Source organism: Zea mays, chromosome 3 (assembly GCF_902167145.1).
Source record: "Zea mays cultivar B73 chromosome 3, Zm-B73-REFERENCE-NAM-5.0, whole genome shotgun sequence".
Lineage (NCBI taxonomy): Eukaryota > Viridiplantae > Streptophyta > Magnoliopsida > Poales > Poaceae > Zea > Zea mays.
Genome location: NC_050098.1, coordinates 21,605,914 through 21,630,770, shown reverse-complemented (window position 1 = coordinate 21,630,770; position 24,857 = coordinate 21,605,914). Strand labels below are relative to the sequence as shown.

Here is a 24,857-nt window from a genome sequence, read left to right as displayed (position 1 = left end):
AGGGGCGAGATGAAGAGCAGGCCCGCGCCGGCCCCCGTCTTCATCAACGACCCGTCGAAAAACATGGTCCAGAGCTCCGGTTGGATCGGAGCTGTCGGGAGCTGGGTGTCGACCCATTCAGCCACGAAGTCCGCCAAGACCTGGGACTTGATGGCCTTCCGAGGGGCGAACGAGATTGTCTCGCCCATGATCTCCACCGCCCACTTTGCAATTCTACCCGAGGCCTCTCGGGACTGGATGATCTCCCCCAGGGGGAAGGATGACACCACAGTCACCAGATGAGACTCGAAGTAGTGTCGCAACTTTCGCCACGTCAGGATCACTGCGTACAACAGCTTCTGAATTTGTGGGTAGCGGATCTTGGTTTCGGACAGTACCTCACCGATGAGGTAGACTGGCCTCTGGACGGGCAATGCATGCCCCTCTTCTCGTCTCTCGACCACAATCGCGGCACTAACCACCTGAGTGGTCGCGGCGACGTAGATCAAGAGGGCTTCTCCAGCAGCGGGGGGCACCAAGATGGGCGCGTTCGTGAGGAGCGCCTTCAGGTTCCCGAGGGCATCCTCGGGCTCAGGAGTCCAAGTGAAGCACTCGGCCTTCCTTAAGAGGCGGTACAGAGGCAGGCCTCTTTCGCCGAGGCGCGATATGAAACGGCTCAGAGCCGCGAGGCATCCCATGACCCTCTGTACGCCTTTCAAGTCCTTGATGGGCCCCATGCTGGTGATGGCAGCGATCTTCTCTGGGTTGGCCTCGATGCCCCGCTCGGAGACGATGAACCCCAAGAGCATGCCTCGGGGGACCCCGAAGACACACTTTTCGGGATTGAGCTTCACGCCTTTCGCCTTGAGACATCGGAATGTCACTTCAAGGTCGGAAAGGAGGTCGGAGGCCCTCCTCGTCTTGACTACGATGTCATCGACGTAGGCCTCGACCGTTCAGCCAATGTGTTCGCCGAACACATGGTTCATGCATCGCTGGTACGTCGCACCCGCATTCCTCAAACCAAATGGTATGGTAACATAGCAGTACATGCCGAAGGGTGTGATGAAAGAAGTCGCGAGCTGGTCAGACTCTTTCATCCTGATCTGGTGATACCCTGAGTAGGCATCGAGGAAAGACAGGGTTTCGCACCCAGCAGTGGAATCCATGATTTGATCGATGCGAGGCAGAGGGTAGGGAACTTTCGGACATGCTTTGTTTAGACCAGTGTAGTCTACACACATCCGCCATTTCCCCCTTTCTTTCTCACAAGCACAGGGTTGGCAAGCCATTCAGGATGGAATACCTCTTTGATGAACCCTGCTGCCATTAGCTTGTGGATCTCCTCGCCAATGGCTCTGCGCTTTTCTTCGTCGAATCGGCGCAGAGGCTGCTTCACGGGTCGGGCTCCAGCTCGGATATCCAGCGAGTGCTCAGCGACTTCCCTCGGTATGCCGGGCATGTCCGAGGGACTCCACGCGAAAACGTCGACGTTTGCGCGGAGAAAGTCAACGAGCACTGCTTCCTATTTGGGGTCGAGCTCGGAGCCGATCCAGATCTGCTCGGAGGCGTCGTTGCAGGGGTCGAGAGGAACGGACTTAACCGTCTCCGCTGGCTCAAAGTTGTCGGCGTGGCGCTTCACGTCTGGCGCCTCCCTAGAGAGGTTCTCCAGGTCGGCGATGAGGGCCTCGGACTCGGCGAGGGCCTCGACGTACTCCACGCACTCCACGTCGCATTCGTACGCGTGTCGGTACGTGGGCCCGACGGTGATGACCCCGTTGGGGCCCGGCATCTTGAGCTTGAGGTAGGTGTAGTTGGGGACAGCCATGAACTTGGCGTAGCATGGCCTCCCCAACACTGCGTGGTAGGTTCCTCGAAACCCGACCACTTCGAACGTGAGGGTCTCCCTTCGAAAGTTGGAGGGCGTCCCAAAGCAGACGGGTAGATCGAGTTGTCCGAGGGGTTGGACGTGCTTCCCGGGGATGATCCCGTGGAAAGGCGCAGCGCCCGTCCGGACCGAGGACAGATCGATCCGCAGGAGCCCGAGGGTCTCGGCGTAGATGATGTTGAGGCTGCTGCCTCCATCCATGAGGACCTTGGTGAGCCTGACGTTGCCGATGATGGGGTCGACAACGAGTGGGTATCTCCCCGGGCTCGGCACGTGGTCTGGATGGTCGGCCTGGTCGAAGGTGATGGGCTTGTCGGACCAGTCTAGGTAGACTGGCGCCGCCACCTTTACCAAGCAGACCTCCCGACGCTCTTGCTTGCGGTGCCGAGCCGAGGAGTTCGCCACTTGCCCGCCGTAGATCATGAAACAGTCGCGGACCTCGGGGAACTCTCCTGCCTTGTGATCTTCCTTCTTAGCGTCGTCGAGAGCCTTGCCACCCTCCGCGGGTGGCCCGGCCTTGTGAAAGTGGCATCGAAGCATGTCACACTCCTCAAGGGTGTGCTTGACGGGCCCCTGATGGTAAGGGCATGGCTCCTTGAGCATCTTGTCGAAAAGGTTGGCACCTCCTAGAGGTTTCCGAGGGTTCTTGTACTCAGCGGCAGCGACAAAGTCCGCGTCGGCGGCGTCGCATTTCGCTTGCGACTTCTTCTTGCCCTTCTTCTTGGTGCCGCGCTGAGTTGACGCCTCAGGAGCATCTTCCGGTGGGCGGCCCTGGGGCTGCTTGTCCTTCCGGAAGATGGCCTCAACCGCCTCCTGGCCAGAGGTGAACTTGGTGGTGATGTCCATCAGCTCGCTCGCCCTGGTGGGGGTCTTGCGACCCAGCTTGCTCACCAGGTCGCGGCAGGTGGTGCCGACGAGGAATGCGCCGATGACATCCGAATCGATGACGTTGGGCAGCTCGGTGCGCTGCTTCGAGAATCGCCGAATGTAGTCCCGGAGAGACTCTCCCAGCTGCTGGCGGCAGCTTCGGAGATCCCAGGAGTTCCCAGGGCGCACGTACGTGCCCTAGAAATTGCCGGCAAAGGCTTGGACTAGGTCGTCCCAGTTGGAGATCTGCTCTGGGGGCAGGTGCTCCAGCCAGGCTCGAGCGGTGTCGGAGAGGAACAGGGGGAGGTTGCGGATGATGAGATTATCATCGTCCGTTCCACCCAGTTGGCAGGCCAGCCGATAGTCCGCGAGCCACAGTTCCGGTCTCGTCTCCCCCGAGTACTTCGTGATAGTAGTCGGGGTTCGGAACCGGGTCGGGAACGACGCCGGTCGTATGACGCGGCTGAAAGCCTGCGGACCGGGTGGTTCGGGCGAAGGACTCCGATCCTCCCCGCTGTCGTAGCGTCCCCCACGCCTGGGGTGGTAGCCTCGGCGCACCCTGTCGTCGAGGTGGGCTCGACGGCTGTGATGATGGTGCTCGTTGCCGAGGCGACCCGGGGCCGCAGGCGCTGTGTTGCGCGTGCGCCCGGTGTGGATCGAGGCTCCCCGCATGAATCGGGAAGTCGCAGCGCGATGTTCCGAGGGGTATCCCTGCCTTCGGGAGGCGGAGCTTTCGGCCCATCGGACCGCGACGTCCTCCAGGAGATTCTTGAGCTCTCCCTAGATACGCCGCCCTCGGTGGTTGATGGCTCCGGCATCGCGCGGAGAAGCATTGCCGCTGCGGCCAGGTTCTGGCCGACTCCACTGGAATCCAATGGCGGCCTTAACCTGACGTCGTCGGCGATGCGGTGCTGGATGCCCTGGGGGAGATGACACGCTTCTCCGGCCGAAGGTTGGCCCGCCCATTCCTGCCCGATGTCCCGGCGGATCGGCACAAGCGTTCCTGCTCCATCGTCGAGCCTGGCCTGCATCTCGCGGATTTGCTCGAGCTGTGGGTCAGGACCCCCCGCCGGAACGGGGACCACAGCTAGCTCCCGAAGGATGTCAACGTGAGGCACGGGCCTAGGGGGATCACCGTTCTCCGGCATACCAAGATGGTTGCCTTCGCCGGGACCCCCTAGATCGACGTGGAAACATTCACGACTTGGGCCGCAGTCCTCGTCGTCGAGGCTGCGGCTACCGTCGGAACAGCCGGAAAGGCAGTAGTCGCATGCGGTCATGAAGTCCCGCATGGCACTGGGGTTACCAAGTCCGGAGAAATCCCAACAGAGGTCGGGCTCGCCATCTTCCTCGGACCCCGAGGGCTCGTAGGACGAGACGGCTGTCAGCCGGTCCCAGGGTGATCGCACACGATACCCCAGAGGGTTTGGACTCGCCTCTAGGAGAGTGTCCACTGAAGCGGAGTCGCTTGGCGGGTCAAGGCCGAATCCAAAAGACGCGAGATGGGAATCGGTCGGTACCTTTCGGTCGACGGGCGGTGACGAAGTCACGTCAGGGACTGACTGCACCGTCGTCTCAGGTACTAGGGTGACGCCCAGCAAGTCCTTCGCGAGCGTGCTGGCGTCGTCCGTTTGCTTGAGGTTGGCGTGTTGCGGGGAGATGGCGCTCGTCTTTGTCTCGGACGCGAGGTCGATGCCCGACGCGCTCTCCGTTGGGGCGCCGGCGCCGTTGACTTGCTCGACAGCCAACGAGGTGCCGCGTCCTGCTTGGCCTTGGTTGCCCCGCCTCCTCCTCCGTCGGCGGGGGAGGGGACGGGACAAGCCCGAATGTCGTCCTTCCACCACGTGGGGAAGGCGTCGTCGATTTCCCCGCCGGCGGGCGGGTTGTCGACCGCCATTGTCGCTGTCGCGCGGCGGGGGAAGGAGTATCATGTCGTAGCTGCCGTCGATGGACATGAACTCAAGACTCCCGAAATGGAGCACCGTCCTGGGTTGGAGAAGTTGCTGGAGACTGCCCATCTGGAGCTTGACGGGGAGCTGTTCGTCAACACGCAGCAGGCCCCTACCTGGCGCGCCAACTGTCGGTGTTTCGAAACCCGGGGGGTCCCTGGACCGACGAGTGAATTATCGCCGCGTGCCCCAGCCCAGATGGGTCGACGCGAGGCGGAACGCGAAGGGGGGAAGAAAGCAGCCGGAGGGAGACAGGCGTGGGAGAGTGGAACCCGCGGCCTTCGTGTTAGCCCCGTGGCCAGGTCGGGTGCGCTTGCAGTAGGGGGGTTACAAGCGTCCACGCGGGAGGGAGCGAGCGGCCTTGCACGAGCGCCGTCCCGTCCTTCCCTGCGCGGCCAACCCTCTGTAAGAGGGCCCTGGTCCTCCCTTTTATAGGCGTAAGGAGAGGATCCAGGTGTACAATGGGGAGTGTAGCAATGTGCTAACGTGTCTAGCGGTGGAGAGCTAGCACCCTAAGTACATGCCTTCGTGGCAGCCGTAGAGGTCTTGGCACCCAGTTCGCGTGGTGTCGTGGCCGTCGGAGGAGCGCTGGAGCCTGACGGAAGGACAGCTGTCGGGGCTGTCGAGTCCTTGCTGACGTCCTCTTGCTTCCGTAAGGGGGCTGAGAGCCGCCGTCGTCACAGGGCATGCGGGGCGCCATCATTACTCGTATGGTGGAGCGAGCCAGATGGGACGCCGGTCTTGTTCCCCGTAGCCTGAGTCAGCTCGGGGTAGGGTAATGATGGCGCTTCCTGTTGACGTGGTCGGTCCGTGCCCTAGGTTGAGCGAGGTGGAGGCTCCTCCGAGGTCGAGGTCGAGTCTGTCTTCCGAGGTCGAGGTCGAGCCCAAGCCCCCGGGTCGGACGAGGCGGAGACCGTCGGCTTAGGCCAGGGTTGAGTCCGAGCCCTGGGGTCGAGCGAAGCGGAGTTCATCGTCCTTCGGGGCTGAGCCTGAGTCCGAGCCCTAGGGTCGGGCGAGGCGGAGTTCGTCGTCTTCCGGGGCCGAGCCCGAGTCCGAGCCCTGGGGTCGGGCGAGGCGGAGTTCGCCGTCTTCCGGGGCTGAGCCCAAGTCCGAGCCCTGGGGTCAGGCGGAGCGGAGTTCGCCGTCTTCCGGGGCTGAGCCCGAGTCCGAGCCCTGGGGTCGGGCGGAGCGGAGTTCGTCGTCTTCCGGGGTCGAGCCCGAGTCCGAGCCCTGGGGTCGGGCGGAGCGGAGTTCGCCGTCTTCCGGGGCTGAGCCCGAGTCCGAGCCCTGGGGTCGGGCGGAGCGGAGTTCGCCGTCTTCCGGGGCTGAGCCCGAGTCCGAGCCCTGGGGTCGGGCGGAGCGGAGTTCGCCGTCTTCCGGGGCTGAGCCCAAGTCCGAGCCCTGGGGTCGGGCGAAGCGGAGTTTCCTATGACGCGTGAGACCAGACTTGGCTGCTGTCAGCCTCACTCTGTCGAGTGGCTCAGCAGTCGGATCGGCGCAGGCGGCGCTGTCCTCTTGTCAGATCGGTCAGTGGAGCGGCGAAGTGACTGCGGTCACTTCGGCTCTGTCGACTGGAGGGCGTGCGTTAGGATAAAGGTGTCAGGCCACCTTTGCATTAAATGCCCCTGCGATTTGGTCGGTCGGTGTGGCGATTTGGCCAAGGTTGCTTCTTGGTGAAGACTGGGCCTCGGGTGAGCCGAAGGTGTGTCCGTTGCTGGAGGGGGGCCTCGGGCGAGACGTAGGTCCTCCGGGGTCGGCTGCCCTTGCCCGAGGCTGGGCTCGGGCGAGGCGTGATCGCGTCCCTTGAATGGACCGATCCTTGACTTAATCGCACCCATCAAGCCTTTGCAGCTTTGTGCTGATGGGGGTTACCAGCTGAGATTTAGGAGCCTTGAGGGTACCTGTCGGCGTTTCGAGACCGGGGGGTCCCTAGGCCGACGAGTGAATGTCGCCGCGTGCCCCAGCCCAGATGGGTCGAGCGCGAGGGCGAGCGCGAAGGGGGGAGAGCGAGGCGGCCGGAGACCGGCGTGAGAGAGGTGGGAATCCCGCGGCCTTCGTGTTCGTCCCACGCCCAGGTCGGGTGCGCTTGCAGTAGGGGGTTACAAGCGTCCACGCGGGAGAGGGAGCGAGCGGCCTCCAGCGAGCGCCTGTTCTCGTCCTCGTCCCCGCGCGGCCAACCCTCTCTAAGAGGGCCCTGGTCCTCCCTTTTATAGGCGCAAGGAGAGGATCCAGGTGTACAATGGGGGGTGTAGCAGAGTGCTACGTGTCTAGCGGAGGAGAGCTAGCGCCCTAGGTACATGCCGTTGTGGCAGCCGGAGAGATCTTGGCACCCAGCTGGTGTGATGTCGTGGCCGTCGGAGGAGCGATGGAGCTTGGCGGAGGGACAGCTGTCGGAGCGGTTGAGTCCTTGCTGACGTCCTCTTGCTTCCGTAAGGGGGCTGAGAGCCGCCGTCGTCACAGAGCATGCGGGGCGCCATCATTGCCTATCTGGCGGAGCGAGCCAGATGGGACGCCGGTCTTGTTCCCTGCGGCCCGAGTCAGCTCGGGGTAGGGTGATGATGGCGCCTCCTGCTGACGTGGCTGGTCTGCGCCCTAGGTTGGATGATGTGGAAGCTCCTCCGAAGCCGAGGTCGAGTCCGAGCCCCCGGGTCGGGCGAGGCGGAGATTGCCGGCTGGTGCCGGGGCGGAGTCCGAGCCCTGGGTCGGGCGAAGCGGAGTTCGTCGTCTTCTGGGGCCGAGCCCAAGTCCGAGCCCTGGGTCGGGCGAGGCGGAGATCGTCGTCTTCTGGGACTTAGCCCGAGTCCGAGCCCTGGGTCGGGCGGAGTTCGTCGTCTTCCGGGACTTAGCCCGAGTCCGAGCCCTGGGTCGGGGGGAGCGGAGTTCGTCGTCTTCCGGGACTTAGCCCGAGTCCGAGCCCTGGGTCGGGCGGAGCGGAGTTCGCCGTCTTCCGGGACTTAGCCCGAGTCCGAGCCCTGGGGTCGGGTGAGGCGGAGCTTCCTATGGAGCCTTCGGCCGGGCCTGACTGCCTGTCAGTCTCACTCTGTCAAGTGGCACCGCAGTCGGAGTGGCGCAGGCGGCGCTGTCCTTCTGTCAGGCCGGTCAGTGGAGCGGCGAAGTGACGACGGTCACTTCGGCTCTGTCGGCTGGGGGGCGCGCGTCAGGATAAGGGTGTCAGGCCACCTTTGCATTAAATGCCCCTGCGACTTGGTCGGTCGGTGCGGCGATTCGGTCAGGGTTGCTTCTTAGCGAAGGCAGGGCCTCGGGCGAGCCGGGAATTTGTTCGCCGCTGAAGGGGGGCCTCGGGCGAGACGGAAATCCTCCGGGGTCGGCTGCCCTTGTCCGAGGCTAGGCTCGGGCGAGGCGTGATCGTGTCCCTCGAATGGACTGATCCCTGACTTAATCGCACCCATCAGGCCTTTGCAGCTTTGTGCTGATGGGGTTACCAGCTGAGAATTAGGAGCCTTGAGGGTACCCCTAATTATGGTCCCCGACAGTACCCCTAATTATGGTCCTCGACAACTCTTATGATTCATCTAATGTGTTTTGAATAGTTTTAGTCCTTAAAACTAAATAGGTAGAGACAAAATTTTAGTCTCCTAACTAAACTTTAGTCCCTAGACTAAAAAACCAAACAGATCTGAAGTCTTTTAGCAAAGTGGGATTTTTGCTCAGTCTTGTTCTTTTTCTCTTATTAAATGAAGTCTCCTTATTTTTTTTCTATACTATTTATGTAAAACGCCGGCATTAAGAGGAACCTATTTTTATGGAAAGTATCTCGTCCCATATGTTGTGAGCCGGTGCGCTTAAAGTTTAGTCCGAGAGCAGTAGAGCATAGCGCTACCAACTTCTACCGCGCGCGGGAACGCAACTTCTTGGCGCCATAATGATCACCGGATTGCGCACGATCGTCTCCAGCACGCGGTCGGCTACCACGCATCCCGAGGCCACTGGAGTAGTAAAGTCCCACCGCGACAACGACGTGCCAGGACGCCGAACAACGGTAGTGTGGAGCCCAGGCGTCATCCGACCGCTCCCATCGCCTTGGTCCTGCGTCGCTCCTGCACTCCAGTCCTCTGCAAGCGGCTAGGTAGGGAAGCTCGCCGTTCGCCACCGCACCCATGTGGTGGGGCCACGATCGCAGCGGCTTCACTGTTCCCTGCTCCCGTGCTCAGTAGATAAAATAAAAGCAGTACAAAGACGGGAGGGCAAAAGGCTCCAGCGACAAGGGCAGCCACTGTCCGTGCGACGAGCACCAGACAGACAAGAACCAACCCACCGTGCCTCCGTCTCTCTCGCCGCTGTCCATTTCCTACTTGCACCGGAGCGAGCAGCGCGACCAGCGCGCGGGCGCGAGCCAACCGCGAGCCCCCAAGAAAACCACAAAAAGAAGCGAGCATGCCTCCCAACGGCAGCACTGCTCTGCTGCTCCTCCTGCCACCGCTGCTGCTGCTGCTGCTGCTGCGTTCCTTCGCCAATGCCGGCTCTCTGGATGCCGACGTCGCGGCTCTGTCGGATTTCAGGCTCGTCGCGGACCCGTCCGGCGCCGCGCTGGCGACCTGGAACGTGTCCGCGAACCCGGCGCCGTGCGCCGGGGCGTGGCGCGGTGTCACCTGCGCCGGCGGCCGCGTCACGAGGCTGGTGCTCGAGGGCCTCGGCCTCTCCGGCGCCGCCGCGCTGCCGGCGCTCGCGAGGCTGGACGGCCTCCGCGTGCTCAGCCTCAAGGGCAACGGTTTCTCGGGCGAAATCCCCGACCTCTCGCCGCTCGCGGGGCTCAAGCTGCTGTTCCTCGCGGGGAACGAGCTGTCCGGCGCGATTCCGCCGTCGCTGGGGGCGCTGTACCGCCTGTACCGGCTCGACCTGTCGTCCAACAAGCTGTCCGGCGCCGTGCCGCCCGAGCTCAGCCGGCTCGACAGGCTGCTCACCCTGAGGCTGGACTCCAACCGGCTCAGCGGCGGGGTTGACGCCATTGCGCTGCCGAGGCTGCAGGAGCTGAACGTCTCCAACAATCTCATGTCCGGGAGGATTCCGGCGGCGATGGCGTCGTTCCCGGCCGCGGCCTTCGGCGGGAACGTCGGCCTGTGCAGCGCGCCGCTCCCGCCCTGCAAGGACGAGGCGCCTCAGCCGAACGCGTCGGCGGCGGTGAACGCGTCTGCGGCAGGGGACTGCCCTCCGGCTTCTGCCATGGTGGCGTCCTCGCCTTCGGGTAAGCCAGCGGGCGCCGAGGCGGCGAGCGGCGTCAAGGGGAAGATGAGCCGCGCCGCCGTGGTGGCAATTGTGGCGGGGGACTTCGCCGTGGTGGGGCTCGTGGCCGGGCTCCTGTTCTGCTACTTCTGGCCGCGCCTCTCCGGCCGGCGAAGCGCCCGGCGACTCCAGCAGGGGGAGAAGATAGTGTACTCCTCGAGCCCCTACGGCGCCGCCGGGGTGGTCGCGGCGGCGGCCGGTGGCTCGACGTTCGAGCGAGGGAAGATGGTGTTCCTCGAGGACCTGAGCTGCAGCGACGGCCGCACGAGGCGGTTTGAGCTGGAGGAGCTGCTGCGCGCGTCCGCGGAGATGCTGGGGAAGGGCGGATGCGGCACGGCGTACAAGGCCGTGCTGGACGACGGCACCGTCGTGACCGTGAAGCGGCTGCGCGACGCCGCGACGCCGGCGGCCGCGTCCAAGAAGGACTTCGAGCACCACATGGCCGTGCTCGGCCGCCTCCGGCACCCCAACATCGTGCCCCTCAACGCCTACTACTACGCCCGCGACGAGAAGCTGCTGGTGTACGAGTACATGCCCAACGGCAGCCTCTTCTCCGTCCTCCACGGCAAGTCATCCGCTTAACATCTCCGTCGTGTCTTGATAAAGGAATCCCCTTGATAAATGCTGACTTCGAAGCGTTATTATGGTCAGGTAACCGGGGCCCCGGGCGCACGCCGCTGGAGTGGGCGGCGCGGCTTCGCATCGCAGCCGGCGCCGCGCGCGGGCTGGCCTACATCCACCACTCTGGGCGGCGGGGCAGCGGCACGCCGAAGCTGGCGCACGGCAACATCAAGAGCACCAACATCCTGCTGGACAGATTCGGCGTGGCGCGTCTCGCGGACTGCGGGCTGGCGCAGCTGGGGTCGTCCCCGGCCGCGGCGGCGGCTCGGTCGGCGGGGTACCGCGCGCCCGAGGCGCCCCCGCCGCCCAGGCCCTGGGCGTCGCACAGGGGCGACGTGTACGCGTTCGGCGTGGTGCTGCTGGAGCTCCTGACGGGGCGGTTCCCGGGCAGCGAGCTGCCGAACGGCGGCGTCGTGGTGGAGCTGCCCCGGTGGGTGCAGTCCGTGGTGCGGGAGGAGTGGACGTCGGAGGTGTTCGACCTGGAGCTGATGAAGGACAAGGGCATCGAGGAGGAGATGGTGGCGATGCTGCAGCTGGCGCTGAGCTGCACGGCCGCGGCGCCCGAGCAGCGGCCCAAGGTCGGGTACGTGGTGAAGATGGTCGACGAGGTCCGCGCGTGCGGGGAGACGGCGTCGCCGTCGCACGAGTCCATGGACGAGTCCTCCGGCGTCTCGGACTCGCCCGCCGTGTCGGAGGGCGGCGCGCTCAGCCAGTGAGGGCGCGGCCTGGCGCTGCTGGTCCTTCTTCGGAATTGCCTTGTGATGCGTGCCTATTTGTTTGGTTTAATCTGCTCTTGTTTTTTTTGGGGGTGGGCTGGATTAGCGAGGGCCGTTGGATCTGGTGATCGGCGTGTGCGTGTGTGTACATTGTTCACGTTGGCTGCTTGGCTCTGGATTCTTGTTCCTGTTTTTAACTGACTCTAGATCCCTAGAGTAGCTGCGGCTGCGGCGGCGGCGGGGGTTGGTTTGGTTGCGATAAAAGTTGTGCTAATTTGCGTGAGTGGATCAAGACGCTGTGTTCTGGTGCATCTTTTACGGCTACAGTTGTGTTGTCACTTTTGGCACTAGTAACCATGTCCTTGTAAGGGCAACTGCACTGATTCAATCACGGCGGCTGCTAATAATGTGTTCAACTGATGTTAGCAGGGCATCGTCAGAACTCGCATGCCTGTGTGATTGACTAGTTAAGTGCGTACCGTACTGAGAATGATTGGATATGGTAATGATTTTATTACTCTGATTAATCAGTCCGGGCCTCCGGGGTGCAGTGCAGCAGGCCCAACGAGAACGAGGGCTGCTGTGGGCGGACCGTTGGGTTGGGTCCGCGGAACGGACGGGACGAGTGAGACCGGCGTCAGCGGGTAATGATGACGGGCGCTAGGGCTACGGGATGCATGGGCGGGACCCGGGGCCGTTGCGGCGTGTTTTTATTTTTTTGGCACATCCTCATCGACTTGTCTCCATCTCATGGGCTGCAGCCCTGCAGAGCGCTCTGCAGGCTGCCTGCCGTGCGGCCGTTCCACGCACGGCCAACCGCGCCTAGGAGGAGTACTACTACACGCTGCCGCGTCGCGCTGCAAGCCTGCAACCCCAGATGCAGAGCAAAGGAAACGATGGACATGGCGCCACAGTGACTCGTAAGTCGTGACTGGTCACACGTAGTAGTAGTACTACTAGTACAAGTTCTCCCGGAACTATAGATATCCAAACGGGCCACCCGGCACGAACCCGTTTTGGCCCGGTACGAATAGGGCCGGGCCAGGCACGGCCCGTTGATGCTTCGGGCTGGATCGGGCTGGCCCACGTGCCTAAGGACATGCCCAAACCTGGCACGCACAGGGAAAAATTGTGCCGGGCCGGGCACTGGCCCGAACCAACAGTAGAACGATATATAAATACATATATTTAACAGAATTAATCATATATAATAACATATTATTTATATATATTAAGACAACAAAATATTTATGTATGCATTTTATATATGTTTGGTCGCGTATTTAGTATTTACATACTATGAGAGAATTAAATGTATTTACATATTTAGTATTTACATAAATATGCGGGCCGTCGTCGGGCCGACCCATTTATTGGGTCGGGCCGGGCCAAAGCATGCGGGTCGTGCCGGGCCGTGTTTGGACCGGGCTAAATTCGTGCCGTGCCACGGATCAAACGGGCGGCCCGCACTGTTTGGACATCTATACCCGGAACCCTCCGAGCCTGCACTTGCCATGATCCATGATCCCCAAATGGTCAAGGCCTCAGCAAATCAGCGATGTGATGTCCATGGACGCATGTCACGCATTGATGAGTTCCATGTTGGTTAGGCGGCCAAGTAGCCAACGGTGGCCAGCCAGCAGCGCGCATGAACAGAACAGAACAGGACAGCCACGCGAGACGAGGCCCCCCTGTCGATCCACCTCGGCATCATAAAAGATCTCCGGGCCCCGACCCTGCAGACGATCATTGCAGTTGCGGCCACAGCCATCGCCCAGCACCACCAGTACAAACGTCTCCGTCTCAGCAGCACGGAGTCCTAACCCTAACCTGAAAACGTACAGCCTAGTAGTAGTACTCTGCGCTCTGCCACTCCTCGCTCTCAGAATTTTTGAATACTCAGCAATCTTTTACTACTTTCTCTAACAAAAGTACGAAACCTTATTTTATCAAACTTTAAAGCGGTTTTGGTACAGCGTAACTGTAGCAGTACGAGTTTTTTTTGGCACCACCAAGTACTGAGATCTGGCCCTACGGTTTTACAAAGATCTACCTGTCACTTGTCAGGCAAAGTCCATTCTAGTACCAGTAAAATCTTGCACCCCTCAGGACACCGCAACTCATAAATGTTCACCCCGTACTGCCGTAGTTATTTTTAAAATATAAATATTGCATCTTTACATGTAAATAATATAGCCGACTAGATGTAAAGTATTAATTGTTCGAATTAAAGAACTAATCTTATACAGAAAAGTTAGGCAAAATATGACAAATTAGCCAGCGAACCAAACATGCCTTTAGACCCGCACGAGTCACGATACCTTTGGCACGCCAGGGATACAACACGTCACGTTAGTACCGTGTCTAGGCCAGCACGAGGCCTGTAAGACCATCTGCAACAGCTCGAACATCCTTCTGGTAAACATCTTTTTCTTCCTGGCGTCTTCATCTCGTACGGATGACAAGTGAAGTTGGACAAGGATAGGATCCTCGAGGCGCATGGGATGGTATGATCAATTTAGCTCCTTATTGTTTTATGTTCTGCAGATTATATATGTTTCATATGTTCATCTATGTTGTTTCGTATGTAGCCATGAATTTATCCAAACTGTTCTGTCATATCATGACTTTTCTGATGCATGTTCATGCTATTAATATATCATGCATGTTTGTTTTAATTTTACAGTCATACTGTTTATATTGCTATCTATTTATTTTCAGTTGTTTTATAATTCTACAAGTACCATGTTTATATGCTTATTATATTTATATGATTCATACATTTTATATTCTAATGTTCCATATTGTTATGGATATATTTGACATCATGATTTCTATGAATAATCATATTTTATATATTATCATCATAATAATATTGTTATGGATATATTTGACATCATGATTTCTATAAATAATCATATTTTATATGTTATCACCATAATATTAATTTATAAAATTAAAATGATATGGAAAATGACTATATTTCTAACATTATTGAGATCTGGCCCTACGGTTTTACAAAGATCTACCTGTCACTTGTAAGTCAAAGTCCATTCTAGTACCAGTAAAATCTTGCACCACTCGGGAGGACACCGCAACTCATAAATGTTCACCCCGTACTGCCGTAGTTATTTTTAAAATATAAATATTGCATCTTTACATGTATAGCCGACTAGATGGGTGAGGTATTTAGACCCGCACGAGTCACGATAAATTTGGCACGCCAGGGATACAACACGTCACGTTAGTACCATGCCTAGACCAGCACGAGGCCTGTAAGACCATCTGCAACATCTTACTTATACTTATATTCATATTCAAACAATACTCTACAAATAATATAATCTACGGTGTAAAATGTGTTTTTTGACCATATAGATGAACTATGATACATTGCATCTATATGATCACTAAAAACATCATTTTGTGTCATTTTACATTATAGATTACACCGTTTATATAGTGTAGTTTAAATATAGGTATAAGTATAAGTAAGCTGCTGAAGATGGTATAATAGCCCGTTCTTTAGTTTGCGGACAAGCCCATCTAAGCACGGGCGTGACAGCATATTAAATCGGTCCGTCCATTGGCAACGTATATTTACATGGTATTTCTTACTAATATTAAATTTAAAAAGCACAATTTTGAGACAGAGAATAAACAGTATTTAAAGTAGGAGTATGTTTAGATCTCATCCTCCTATTGAGACTTTGCATTCTAGATAGCAAGTCTAGAACCTGGGTTCTAATTTTAAAATCGAGACATTTTTTTTATCTCATAGACTTAGTGATTCCTTTCTTAAAGTAATTTTTTTTTTAAAAAAAGAACGTGACAGATATGTTGGTACTTGGATTTTGAAGTCTCTTTCTATTTGATATGGTTCTAGCTCAATCCTATCTTTCGATCCTTTATAAATTTTCTTTCCTATGGATCATCTTCAATTCCTTTGTCACTGAACCAGCTCTAAAAGATCAAAGAGCTTTGACTGGTTTGGTTGGAAGGGGATATGAGCGGATCGAGTCCACTTTCAACCAAACAAGCCCGGGAGGGAGACGGTTAGCAACGACGAATTCCGCTGAATGATTGCTCGTCGTGCCCTGGCATCGCAGTGCAAAGCAGCCCGAATACGCGGACGACGGAGAGGAGAGGGGGGGAGAGAGAGGGTATGCATGGGCTGCGTGGGTACACGTAAATGGAGTTATTCTGTGAGCGTTATACGTACAGATACTGCGCGTTATAAAATACATGTGGGCCTCTACGGTAACTGCCCGTCCGGCCACGGGCCACAGGTAGATCAAATTCGTGTATACGCTGGGGGGCGGACCGCACAGCAGTACAGCACATGTACATACAGTCCTTGCATGTATTGCATCGACAGACCAGCACCAGCACCAGCAGTGGTCCTCCTGGCTCCTGACTCCTGTCCATACTCCAGAGCAAGACGCATCGCGTTCCACAGGGGCAACGAGCCAACGAGTGGTGCGCCCCGCGCCCCGAGCCATGGATGCACTGTGGTGTGGCTAATAGTCCGGTCCAAAGCGCATAATTTTAGACACAGTCTAAATTTGATATGGTTCAATTTAATTGTAGTTATGGGTCGACACAGCCCTATATACGGACCGTGTCTAGGTCTCAAGTCAAGCCCACGGCCAGCCTAACACGGCACATTTAACTAAAGCCTATCGAAATCCACTAACCAAAGACTCGGTATTTAACTAAGGCCCGTCAAATCCTACAGGACCGGCACAACTTGAAGAATACAGAGCTTTAACAGGCCTTCGAGAACCAGTACCTAGACGGTAATAGTGAATAGTGATAATGATCATAATATATTGATTCAGTGTGGTTGTATAGTACTCAACTAAACACCGAGCATATAATTGAATATTATTTCTGGACTAGCTGTACTCTTTTTTCTTTCTGACCAAAGATTTTTAATGTGACAGACACAAAACATCTTAGTTTTATTTTAGTCATATATATATTCTGTACTTTCATGTTTATATATTACTGTTGTATATGTATAGACCGATCTGACACATTAAGTCATTCTGGTCTATTTAGACCGGCCTGACACACATAACTAATTATCGGGTCCATGTACTGGTCCAGACACGGTCTATAATTAAAGATATGCTTCTGCGGTCTGTCTTTCTGGGTCTACGACGTGTAGGACCAGCTTACCCACATGTACAGGTATATGCACTACGTACTACGGAGTACACTGCTAAAGCTATGGCACACGCAACCGAGAGCATGCGGCACATGCTGTGCTATGCAACAATGCCTTGGATCGACACAGTGAAGTGGTTAGCCAAGCGCAGCCAATGATCCCAGTCCACAGTCCTGGAGCTGGAGTGCAGTTGGCGTGGAGCCTTTGGGCCTTTATCCATCCGCTCCTCTGACTCCTGAGACCCACCTTCTGCCAGAAAAAGACTCCAACCGGCTTCATCCATCCCCGTGTTGCGTAGTAGTCATCAGTCAACTGCCTACCTACGCTACTAAAATGTTTGTAGCGCCGCCTAGCCTGCATACGCCATACGCACGCACGCACGCACGCAGGCAGCACAAAGCGTCTAGCACACACACGCTGTCAAGCCCTACGCAACTAAAAACATGTTCGTCACAAAAGCTCTGCTCATCAGGTCACACATGCTACACAACCTGCGAGTAACTGTGCTAAACCAAGAGCTGAACTCCAAAATCTGCACTACCAAAATGCGAATAGTACGTACGTACTTGCATCCAAAACAAAAGCATGTGTAGGAGTACTCTCCACGGCTACAAACTGTACTGATCCAGACTCCACACTCCTCCACAGCGCGAAACGCGGCGAGCACTGTCGAGTACTGACTGATTGACGACGCCCCCCCTGTTGCCGCACATGAGCGCCGGGCAGATCGCTCGTGCAGTGCCTGTGTGCCTCTTGCTTGCCTTTGCTCGGATCGCTTTCCGCCCTCGTCTCGATCCATCCCGTCGACCTGATGTCCTGATCCCTCCTCCCTCCCTCCCCGCTGTTTGGTCCCCCTCTCCGCTGTACTCTCTCTCGGCAGCGTGGCTGCGGCTGGCCGGCCGGTTTTAGGGCTACCACTTCCCTGGCCTCGCATGGGCGCACAAGCGCGCGAAAGAGGCCGGGCGATCTGGCGCTGGAACAGGAGGCGGCTGGCGGATGCAGGACGGTGCAGCTGGATTTTGTTTTTCATGTTCAATTTTATTCAAAATAACATTGCTAAATTTTAACGGTACAAACCTGTGTGCATTATATAATAATATTGCTATTCTTCAGATATAAACATAAATACCGTACTGGTTGTAACAAAAAATCAAACTAAAACTTATAAGTTCAGTAATGAGAGTGTATCCGGCTGGTGGAGAGAGACCTATACTTAAGGCACCGGTACTCTATTTACACGAATAGTTGACATCATATGCTGTTTAAAGTAATGAACTATGCTCAATGCAGTTAGATGTCTGCACTTAAGCCCTAAAACACTCAGCTGGAGCCTGGAGCAGCTTAAGGTGTGTTTGTCTTTAGCTTTTGCTCCCTAAAATCTAAAAGCCAAAAACCACGTTAGCTGCTTTGGATAGAGCTGCAGAAATATATATATAAATTTTTAGCAACTTTTAGTGGTTTTTACCAAACAATTTTTAGCCTTTTAGCAGTTCACAGCCCATAACAACTTTTTTCACAGCTCACAGTATACAATAGCTTTTTTAACAACCACATTCCAACCAGGTTTTTTTACAACCACATCCCAACCAACAGATGCTCAGATGCTCATGGCACAATTTTTTTCTTCTGCATTTAACTACCCTGGTAATATCACTCAGGATATAAATGTTAATAAACAATTGAATAAAGGCTATCAAGAGCTCAGAATCAACATTTTAGATATTCGAAAACAAGTCCGGTAGGGATAACTAGGCAAAAGATTGGGATAACATGGCAGAAGACCATAAGTACATATGTGTAAAGACAAGTGAATGCAACCTCGCATTATATTCATGCCTAAGTCTACGACTGAAAACACCATATGAGAAAAACTGGCAGTGCACAGGAAACACACACATATAAAACATGATCTCAGCCATAAGAATGGAAAAGTAAAACCATGAATTTTGAGGTCAGGTAGATATATTTTAAAGAATACTCTTAACAGCCTACTGCATATCATATAAATCAATGCAATTTTGATAAATCTACATTTTGATAAAACAAAAATTGAAAGTGTGCGCAAACTAATCGATTTCTAAAATTGTAAGTGTAAATCAACGGCAGGAAAATAAGATTTGAAACCTAGGAGTATTATTGAGCCAATAAATGTACAAATTGCATTATAAAACTGGGAACACAGAAAAGAAACAAATCATGAAACCAAGCATCGTCATGTCAATGCTCTTATTCCACAGATAGAGCTAGATGTGATGAGTTCAGGACACTGATCTCTGCAGTCCAAGCTGCTAATAGAAATGGGCTTCATAAACAAAAATAAAATCGCTGAAGAAGAAAAGGCATCTTTTTCATCATATCATAGCAACGAGAAATGAAAAAGATCCACCCATGTGACACATCATAGGTTTTTACCTTGTTTGAATCAACCTGGAATCATGATTAGTTGTACCAGAATGGTATGCTAGCCTCCATGAAAAGTGGCGAAAACAGAGTACACAAAGTGAACTACCACATAAAAGAGAGATACAGCTGAAAAACTAGGATGCAACAGAGGAATAACCAATCAGCTCCAAATATACCTTGATCCATGGCGTTTGCCTCCCTGCTAGGGATTCGTCACTGAAAGCAACTCATTTCTACCAGTAACCATGTAACTGAATAGTGAAATGTGATGAACCGTATCAAAAAACAGAATATTCGTATGAATTTTGTCATAACTTCCACCGTTTCACAGCATGTCCTAGCTGTTATTTTCCATTTGACCTTGAATATCCATTAGCTTGGACAAAGGGAAAAGGTAGTTTAATGGTGGCTGAACCTGGCCAGTACCTTTGTTTGAATATTTTCTGCGGAAGGAATTCAGTACATGTACAGTGCCAAAATAATTCGGTACTGTAGAGTGCATAAAGTACACTATGTTACAACTTACAAAGCAGCCACATTTGAGGCACAACTGCCTTCGATTGCTGGATGCAAAAGCGGCAAGAATAGATACACAAAAACTAAAATACAGATCTATTATGTAGGGATCAGCAACTTGGCACAATAAATGAGTCATGGGTAACATTCCGTGTTTACTAAGTATGTGTCCGATATTTTAAACAATGTGAGCAGGGAGATATTGCCAAGACCTGGTTTCTGACAGAAAAAGAAAACTAACTCAACATCAAATACCACTAAAACTGGTAGAAGAATGATAACATATATTCAGAAATCTAAGACCTCTAGTAAATTATCAAGATTTCATGGAGCATGTCGACTCTGCACCAGTTGGCAATGGCAATCACAAAACTCAGTGTGCTTGAAGCTCTCGCCTAGATGTAATGACAAAGGACCATGATAATACCAAGAACAAATAAAGCCTATCAAGCAATTGATGAATATGATACACATTGATGTCATTCACCTTGAACCATGAAAACTTAGGTTTCAACCACACACTTATCCTCAACATTGTCATTTGTTTGGGAAATTTCTGTGCCTGAAGTCATGACTTTCTTCTCTTCACACTCAGAGGCTACATTAGAAAAGTGATTTTTCAACACTGTCAAAATATCTGATTCTGAAGCTCCAGCCAACTTAAACCTTTCAACAGATGCATCAAGATTTGTCTTCCAGTCACCAACACTGAGCTTAAACTCCACTTGGGAACGCTCGAAAAGCATATTACCCCAGAAGAGGTGAATCTGTTGCCTCATTACTGCTGCCTGCTCAGCTGCTTCTTCTGGTGTCAACTCCGGTTGACCACCTGCACCGTGCTGCCTTTTCCTCAGTACCCCATCCTTATCACATGCGCCTGGTTCTTTTAACTCTGCCATTCTCTGTTCTTCCACCTTCTCCCACATCTCTGTTGCAGCCCTCATGTTCTGCTCAGCGCTATCAAAAAGCTTGAATGTTTCCAAAGAATCCCAGGTAGATAGGTCAGCCTTATCTGCCAGTGCATATGACCAATGAAGCTTTGCAGTCTCGAAGTGTTGCTGGCCTAAAGCAAGAAGCCCTTCATAGAAGTCTGGCTTGATTTTAAGGGCCTCCTCATATTTGTGCCCTGCAAGAGCATACCTCTCCTTCACCCAATAATAAGCTGTGCGGAGCTGAGCAGCCATGACTTCCTTTGGAGCAGATTCATCGAGAGGGATGCGCTTCCTTGCTTCACACATGTGCACATTTCCCCAATTGAATAAGGCCAAAGCAGCAACCTCCTGAAATTTAGAAGCAGCCAACTCAAAAAGGACCTGAGCCTCCATGCTTGTCACAGTTTCCTCGAGAGCCTCGGAGCACAGCTCCATGCCCAACTCATGCAGGTCTAAATGTGCATCTGCATCAATCCCAACCTGGTTCCGGAACAAATCTGCAAACTGAAGCAACCAATCATCAATCTCAGCTTCCTTGCACTCGGCATGGCCACAATCATTCTTCCCTGTCTCCACACTTTGATCAGCAGATCTGTTCTCAACATCTTGCTTCACCACCTCTGCGTCGGTTACCACTGCTAAAGCATGTAAAGTGCTATCTTCACCATTGATCAACAATTCCTCATCCTCCTCCAACTTCTCTTCTTCCAATGGCAAAGTTGGTTCCTGTTCTGGGCTAACTTCAACAAGGTGCAGCCTCAACACCGGGAGCTTATTGTCATCCTCCCTCCCATTTTCTACAACCTCGTGGCCAACTTTATCAATGAATAATTCAGCTAACCGGAGCTCTTCTGTTGATGTGATGGTAACTAGATCACCATCAGCATCCTTATATTTAATCAACACTGCCTTGGATGATGGGAACCTCTTAGCTACAAACTCACGAAGTGTTCGGAAGCTGCATTTCTCTGGAACCTGCCCAAGCCTAATGTCGTGGTCATACACCAGCTTGAGAGGCCTCCATCTCGTCACAACCTTTTTATTTATAAGTGGTGCCGCTCTTTCCGGTAGCAAAGAGGCAACTGGAGGCGTCATGGCCTTCTCGGAGCTATCTGCAGCCAAAGGCTTGGTTGAAGATGGCGGAGAATTGGAGAAAGGCACCAGCTTGGGCAACGGTGGCGGGTTAGATTTTGGAATCACTGCGAGATTTGGCTGCAAGTTAGCAGGAGAGGCTGGTGGTGGTTGTTTCTTAGGGAATGAGCGAGCGGGGAGGGAATGGCCAAGTCCGGCGACAACGGCGGAGGCACCAAGGGCAGCGGGGGAGGGCCGGCTGGTGGGCTCGGGTGCCGAGGAAGCGGAGGCAGCAGAGGATGCGTTGACACGGGAGCGTAGTCGGTAGGAGAGGTCGATGGCTTCGCGGTGGTCAGGGTCGAGCGCAAGGAGCGCCAGCGCGTCGGCGAGGGCGAGCTCGTGGCGGCCGAGCGCCTCGAGCGCGCGGGCGCGGCGGAGGAGAGCGCGCGGAAAGCGTGGCTCGGCCTGGAGCGCGAGGGAGCACTCCTGCGCGACGGCCTCGTGGTCTACGGGGCGGAGCTGGAGGAGGCATGCCGCGCGATTGCTGTGGAAGACGGCGCGGTCGGGATGGCCGCGCGGGGCGAGGCGGAGCGCCAGCTCGTATTGGCGCAGCGCCCCGGCGTAGTCGCGCGACTGAAACAGGCGGTTGCCCTCCTCCTTGAGCTCGTGTGCGCGGCGCAAGAGGACGCCCGCGTCCACCACCTGGTGGGGCGCCGCACCGTTCGCCGCGGGTAAAGAAGACGAGGACGGCGTTGCCTTCAGCTCAACCGAGGCGGGCGGCGGCTTTGCGGCGGCGGCGGCGGCGGCGGTGGCCGGCTTCTTCTTTTTTGCGCCGGACTTGCCCATGGGGATAAGTCGAGGAGGAAGGTTCGGGAAACGAGCCGAGTGATGACTTGCACTGCAGTCTGGGCGTCTGGCTTCCCCGTAGTGGTAAGAGCAAACCCTAAGGTAATAAAAGGCCGGCCTGTTTAAATCCTTAAATTGGACCGAATTTGATGGGCCTTTTCGCTTTAGCTTTACCTACTGAGATGGTTTGCTGGTTGCTGCACTAGCGGCCGCAGCTCTGCTGCAAATCTGCAGCAAGCTCAACAGAACAAGCTCGATACGGACACGATTTGTTTCAGCATAAGGGCACGTTCATTTATCCGGGATTGAACCAGGATTCATTCCAATTTATTAAAACTTATTATATAAATTAAAAAAACAATTCGGCTAAAAATTATTTCGGGCCTCCAATCCGTGAAAACGAATAGGGTCTAAAATCCAGATTCTGTTATCAAAAGTTATTATAGACCGTTAAATGTCTAGTTTTTCAGTCCATTTTTATAACAATTACTTTGGTGAAAATAATCCAAATCAATGTGAACGCATAATCGACCGAGCTAACATGATAGAAGGATTTTTTGTTACTTCATATATCCTAAACCCTATAAACATCATCATCTTTTCCCCGCACGTAAATTCTATGATACCTAGATTTTTCTCACGAGTAAATTCTTAAATAAGCTCATCAGAAAAAAGTTAAACCAAACAATGAGTATTCCATGATCAGATTTTCTTGGGACAGTGTCCGTCGTCAGATATATTTTTGCTATGAGGAATGAAAAGCTTAGAGGATGTTTGATTCCACCAAACAAAAGTTTAGTTCATATTACATTGAATGTTTTAATGATAATTACGAGAATTAAATATAGTTTAATTATAAAGATAGTTACACAGATGAAGATAAAGACTAAAAGACGAGATGAACTTATTAAACCTAACTAAGTCTATATTTATGGTCTGTTTGGGAGGGCTTCACTTTAAGAATTTTAGCTTCGATTTTCTAGCTTCATCATAAAACAATTTCAACAAAATGTTGAGCTAGATTCGAGGAGTTTCTGGCTTGCACATAAACTCCAACTTATGTAATTGTCGGGGACCATAATTAGGGGTACCCTCAAGGCTCCTAATTCTCAGCTAAGAACCCCATCAGCATAAAGCTGCAAAGGCCTGATAGGTGCGATTAAGTCAGGGATCAGTCCATTCGAGGGACTCGATCACGCCTCGCCCGAGCCTAGCCTCGGAAAAGGGCAGCCGACCCCGGAGGATCTCCGTCTCGCCCGAGGCCCCCCTCCAGCGGCGAACATATTTCCGGCTCGCCCGAGGCCCTGCCTTCGCCAAGAACCAACCCTGGCCAAATCGCCGCACTGACCGACCAAATCGCAGGAGCATTTAATGCAAAGGCAGCCTGACGCCTTTATCCTGACACGCGCCCCCCAGCCGATAGAGCCGAAGTGACCGCCGTCACTTCGCCGCTCCACTGACCGGCCTGACAGAAAGACAGCGCCGCCTGCGCCGCTCCGACTGCGGTGCCACTTGACAGAGTGAGGCTGACAGGCAGTCAGGCACGGCCGGAGGCACCATAGGAAGCTCCGCTTCGCCCGACCCAGGGCTCGGACTTGGGCTCAGCCCCAGAAGACGACGAACTCTGCTCCGCCCGACCCAGGGCTCGGACTCGGGCTAAGCCCCAGAAGACGACGAACTCCGCTCCGCCCGACCCAGGGCTCGGACTCGGGCTAAGCCCCGGAAGACGGCGAACTCCGCTCCGCCCGACCCAGGGCTCGGACTCGGGCTAAACCCCGGAAGACGGCGAACTCCACTCCGCCCGACCCAGGGCTCGGACTTGGGCTCAGCCCCAGAAGACGACGAACTCCGCTCCGCCCGACCCCAGGGCTCGGACTCCGCCCTAGCCTCAGCCGACGGTCTCCGCCTCGCCCGAACCAGGGGCTCGGACTCGACCTCGGCCATGGAAGACAGACTCAACCTCGGCTTCGGAGGAGCTTCCACATCGCCCAACCTAGGGCGTAGACCAGCCACGTCAACAGGAGGCGCCATCATCACCCTACCCCGAGCCGACTCGGGCCACGGGGAACAAGACCGGCGTCCCATCTGGCTTGCTCCGCGAGATAGGCAATGATGGCACCCCGCATACTCTGTGACGACGGCGGCTCTCAGCCCCCTTACGAAAGCGGGAGGATGTCAGCAAGGACTCAATAGCTCCAACAGCTGTCCCTCCGACAGGCTCCATCGCTCCTCCGACGGCCACGACATCACACCAGCTGGGTGCCAAAATCTCTCCGGCTGCCACAACGGCATGTACTTAGGGCGCTAGCTCTCCTCCGCTAGACACGTAGCACTCTGCTACACCCCCCATTGTACACCTGGATCCTCTCCTTACGCCTATAAAAGGAAGGACCAGGGCCCTCTTAGGGAGGGTTGGCCGCGCGGGGACGAGGACGAGACAGGCACTCGCGTGAGGCCGCTCGCTCCCTCTCCCGCGTGGACGCTTGTAACCCCCCTACTGCAAGCGCACCCGACCTGGGCGCGGGACGAACACGAAGGCCGCGGGATTTCCACCTCTCTCACGCCCATCTCCGGCCACCTCGCTTCCCCCCTTCGCGCTCGGCCTCGCGCTGACCCATCTGGGTTGGGGCACGCGGCGACATTTCACTCGTCGGC

General features: G+C 54.8%; 2 protein-coding genes across 2 annotated transcripts; one reads left to right on the top strand and one right to left on the bottom strand.

Annotated features, from left to right (window-relative positions):
• The first annotated feature begins 8,897 nt into the window (after positions 1–8,897).
• Positions 8,898–11,677, top strand: LOC103649825 (probable leucine-rich repeat receptor-like protein kinase At1g68400). The gene is made up of 2 exons (XM_008675529.4): positions 8,898–10,489; positions 10,576–11,677. Exons 1-2 carry the CDS (start codon positions 9,079–9,081, stop codon positions 11,259–11,261), a joined length of 2,097 nt encoding a protein of 698 aa, XP_008673751.1. The 5' UTR covers positions 8,898–9,078; the 3' UTR covers positions 11,262–11,677.
• Positions 11,678–19,486: 7,809 nt separating this feature from the next.
• LOC100191388 (uncharacterized) lies at positions 19,487–22,282 on the bottom strand. The gene has a single exon (NM_001136822.2). The coding sequence runs from the start codon at positions 22,200–22,202 to the stop codon at positions 19,857–19,859; it is 2,346 nt and encodes a 781-aa protein (NP_001130294.2). The 5' UTR covers positions 22,203–22,282; the 3' UTR covers positions 19,487–19,856.
• Positions 22,283–24,857: the final 2,575 nt, after the last annotated feature.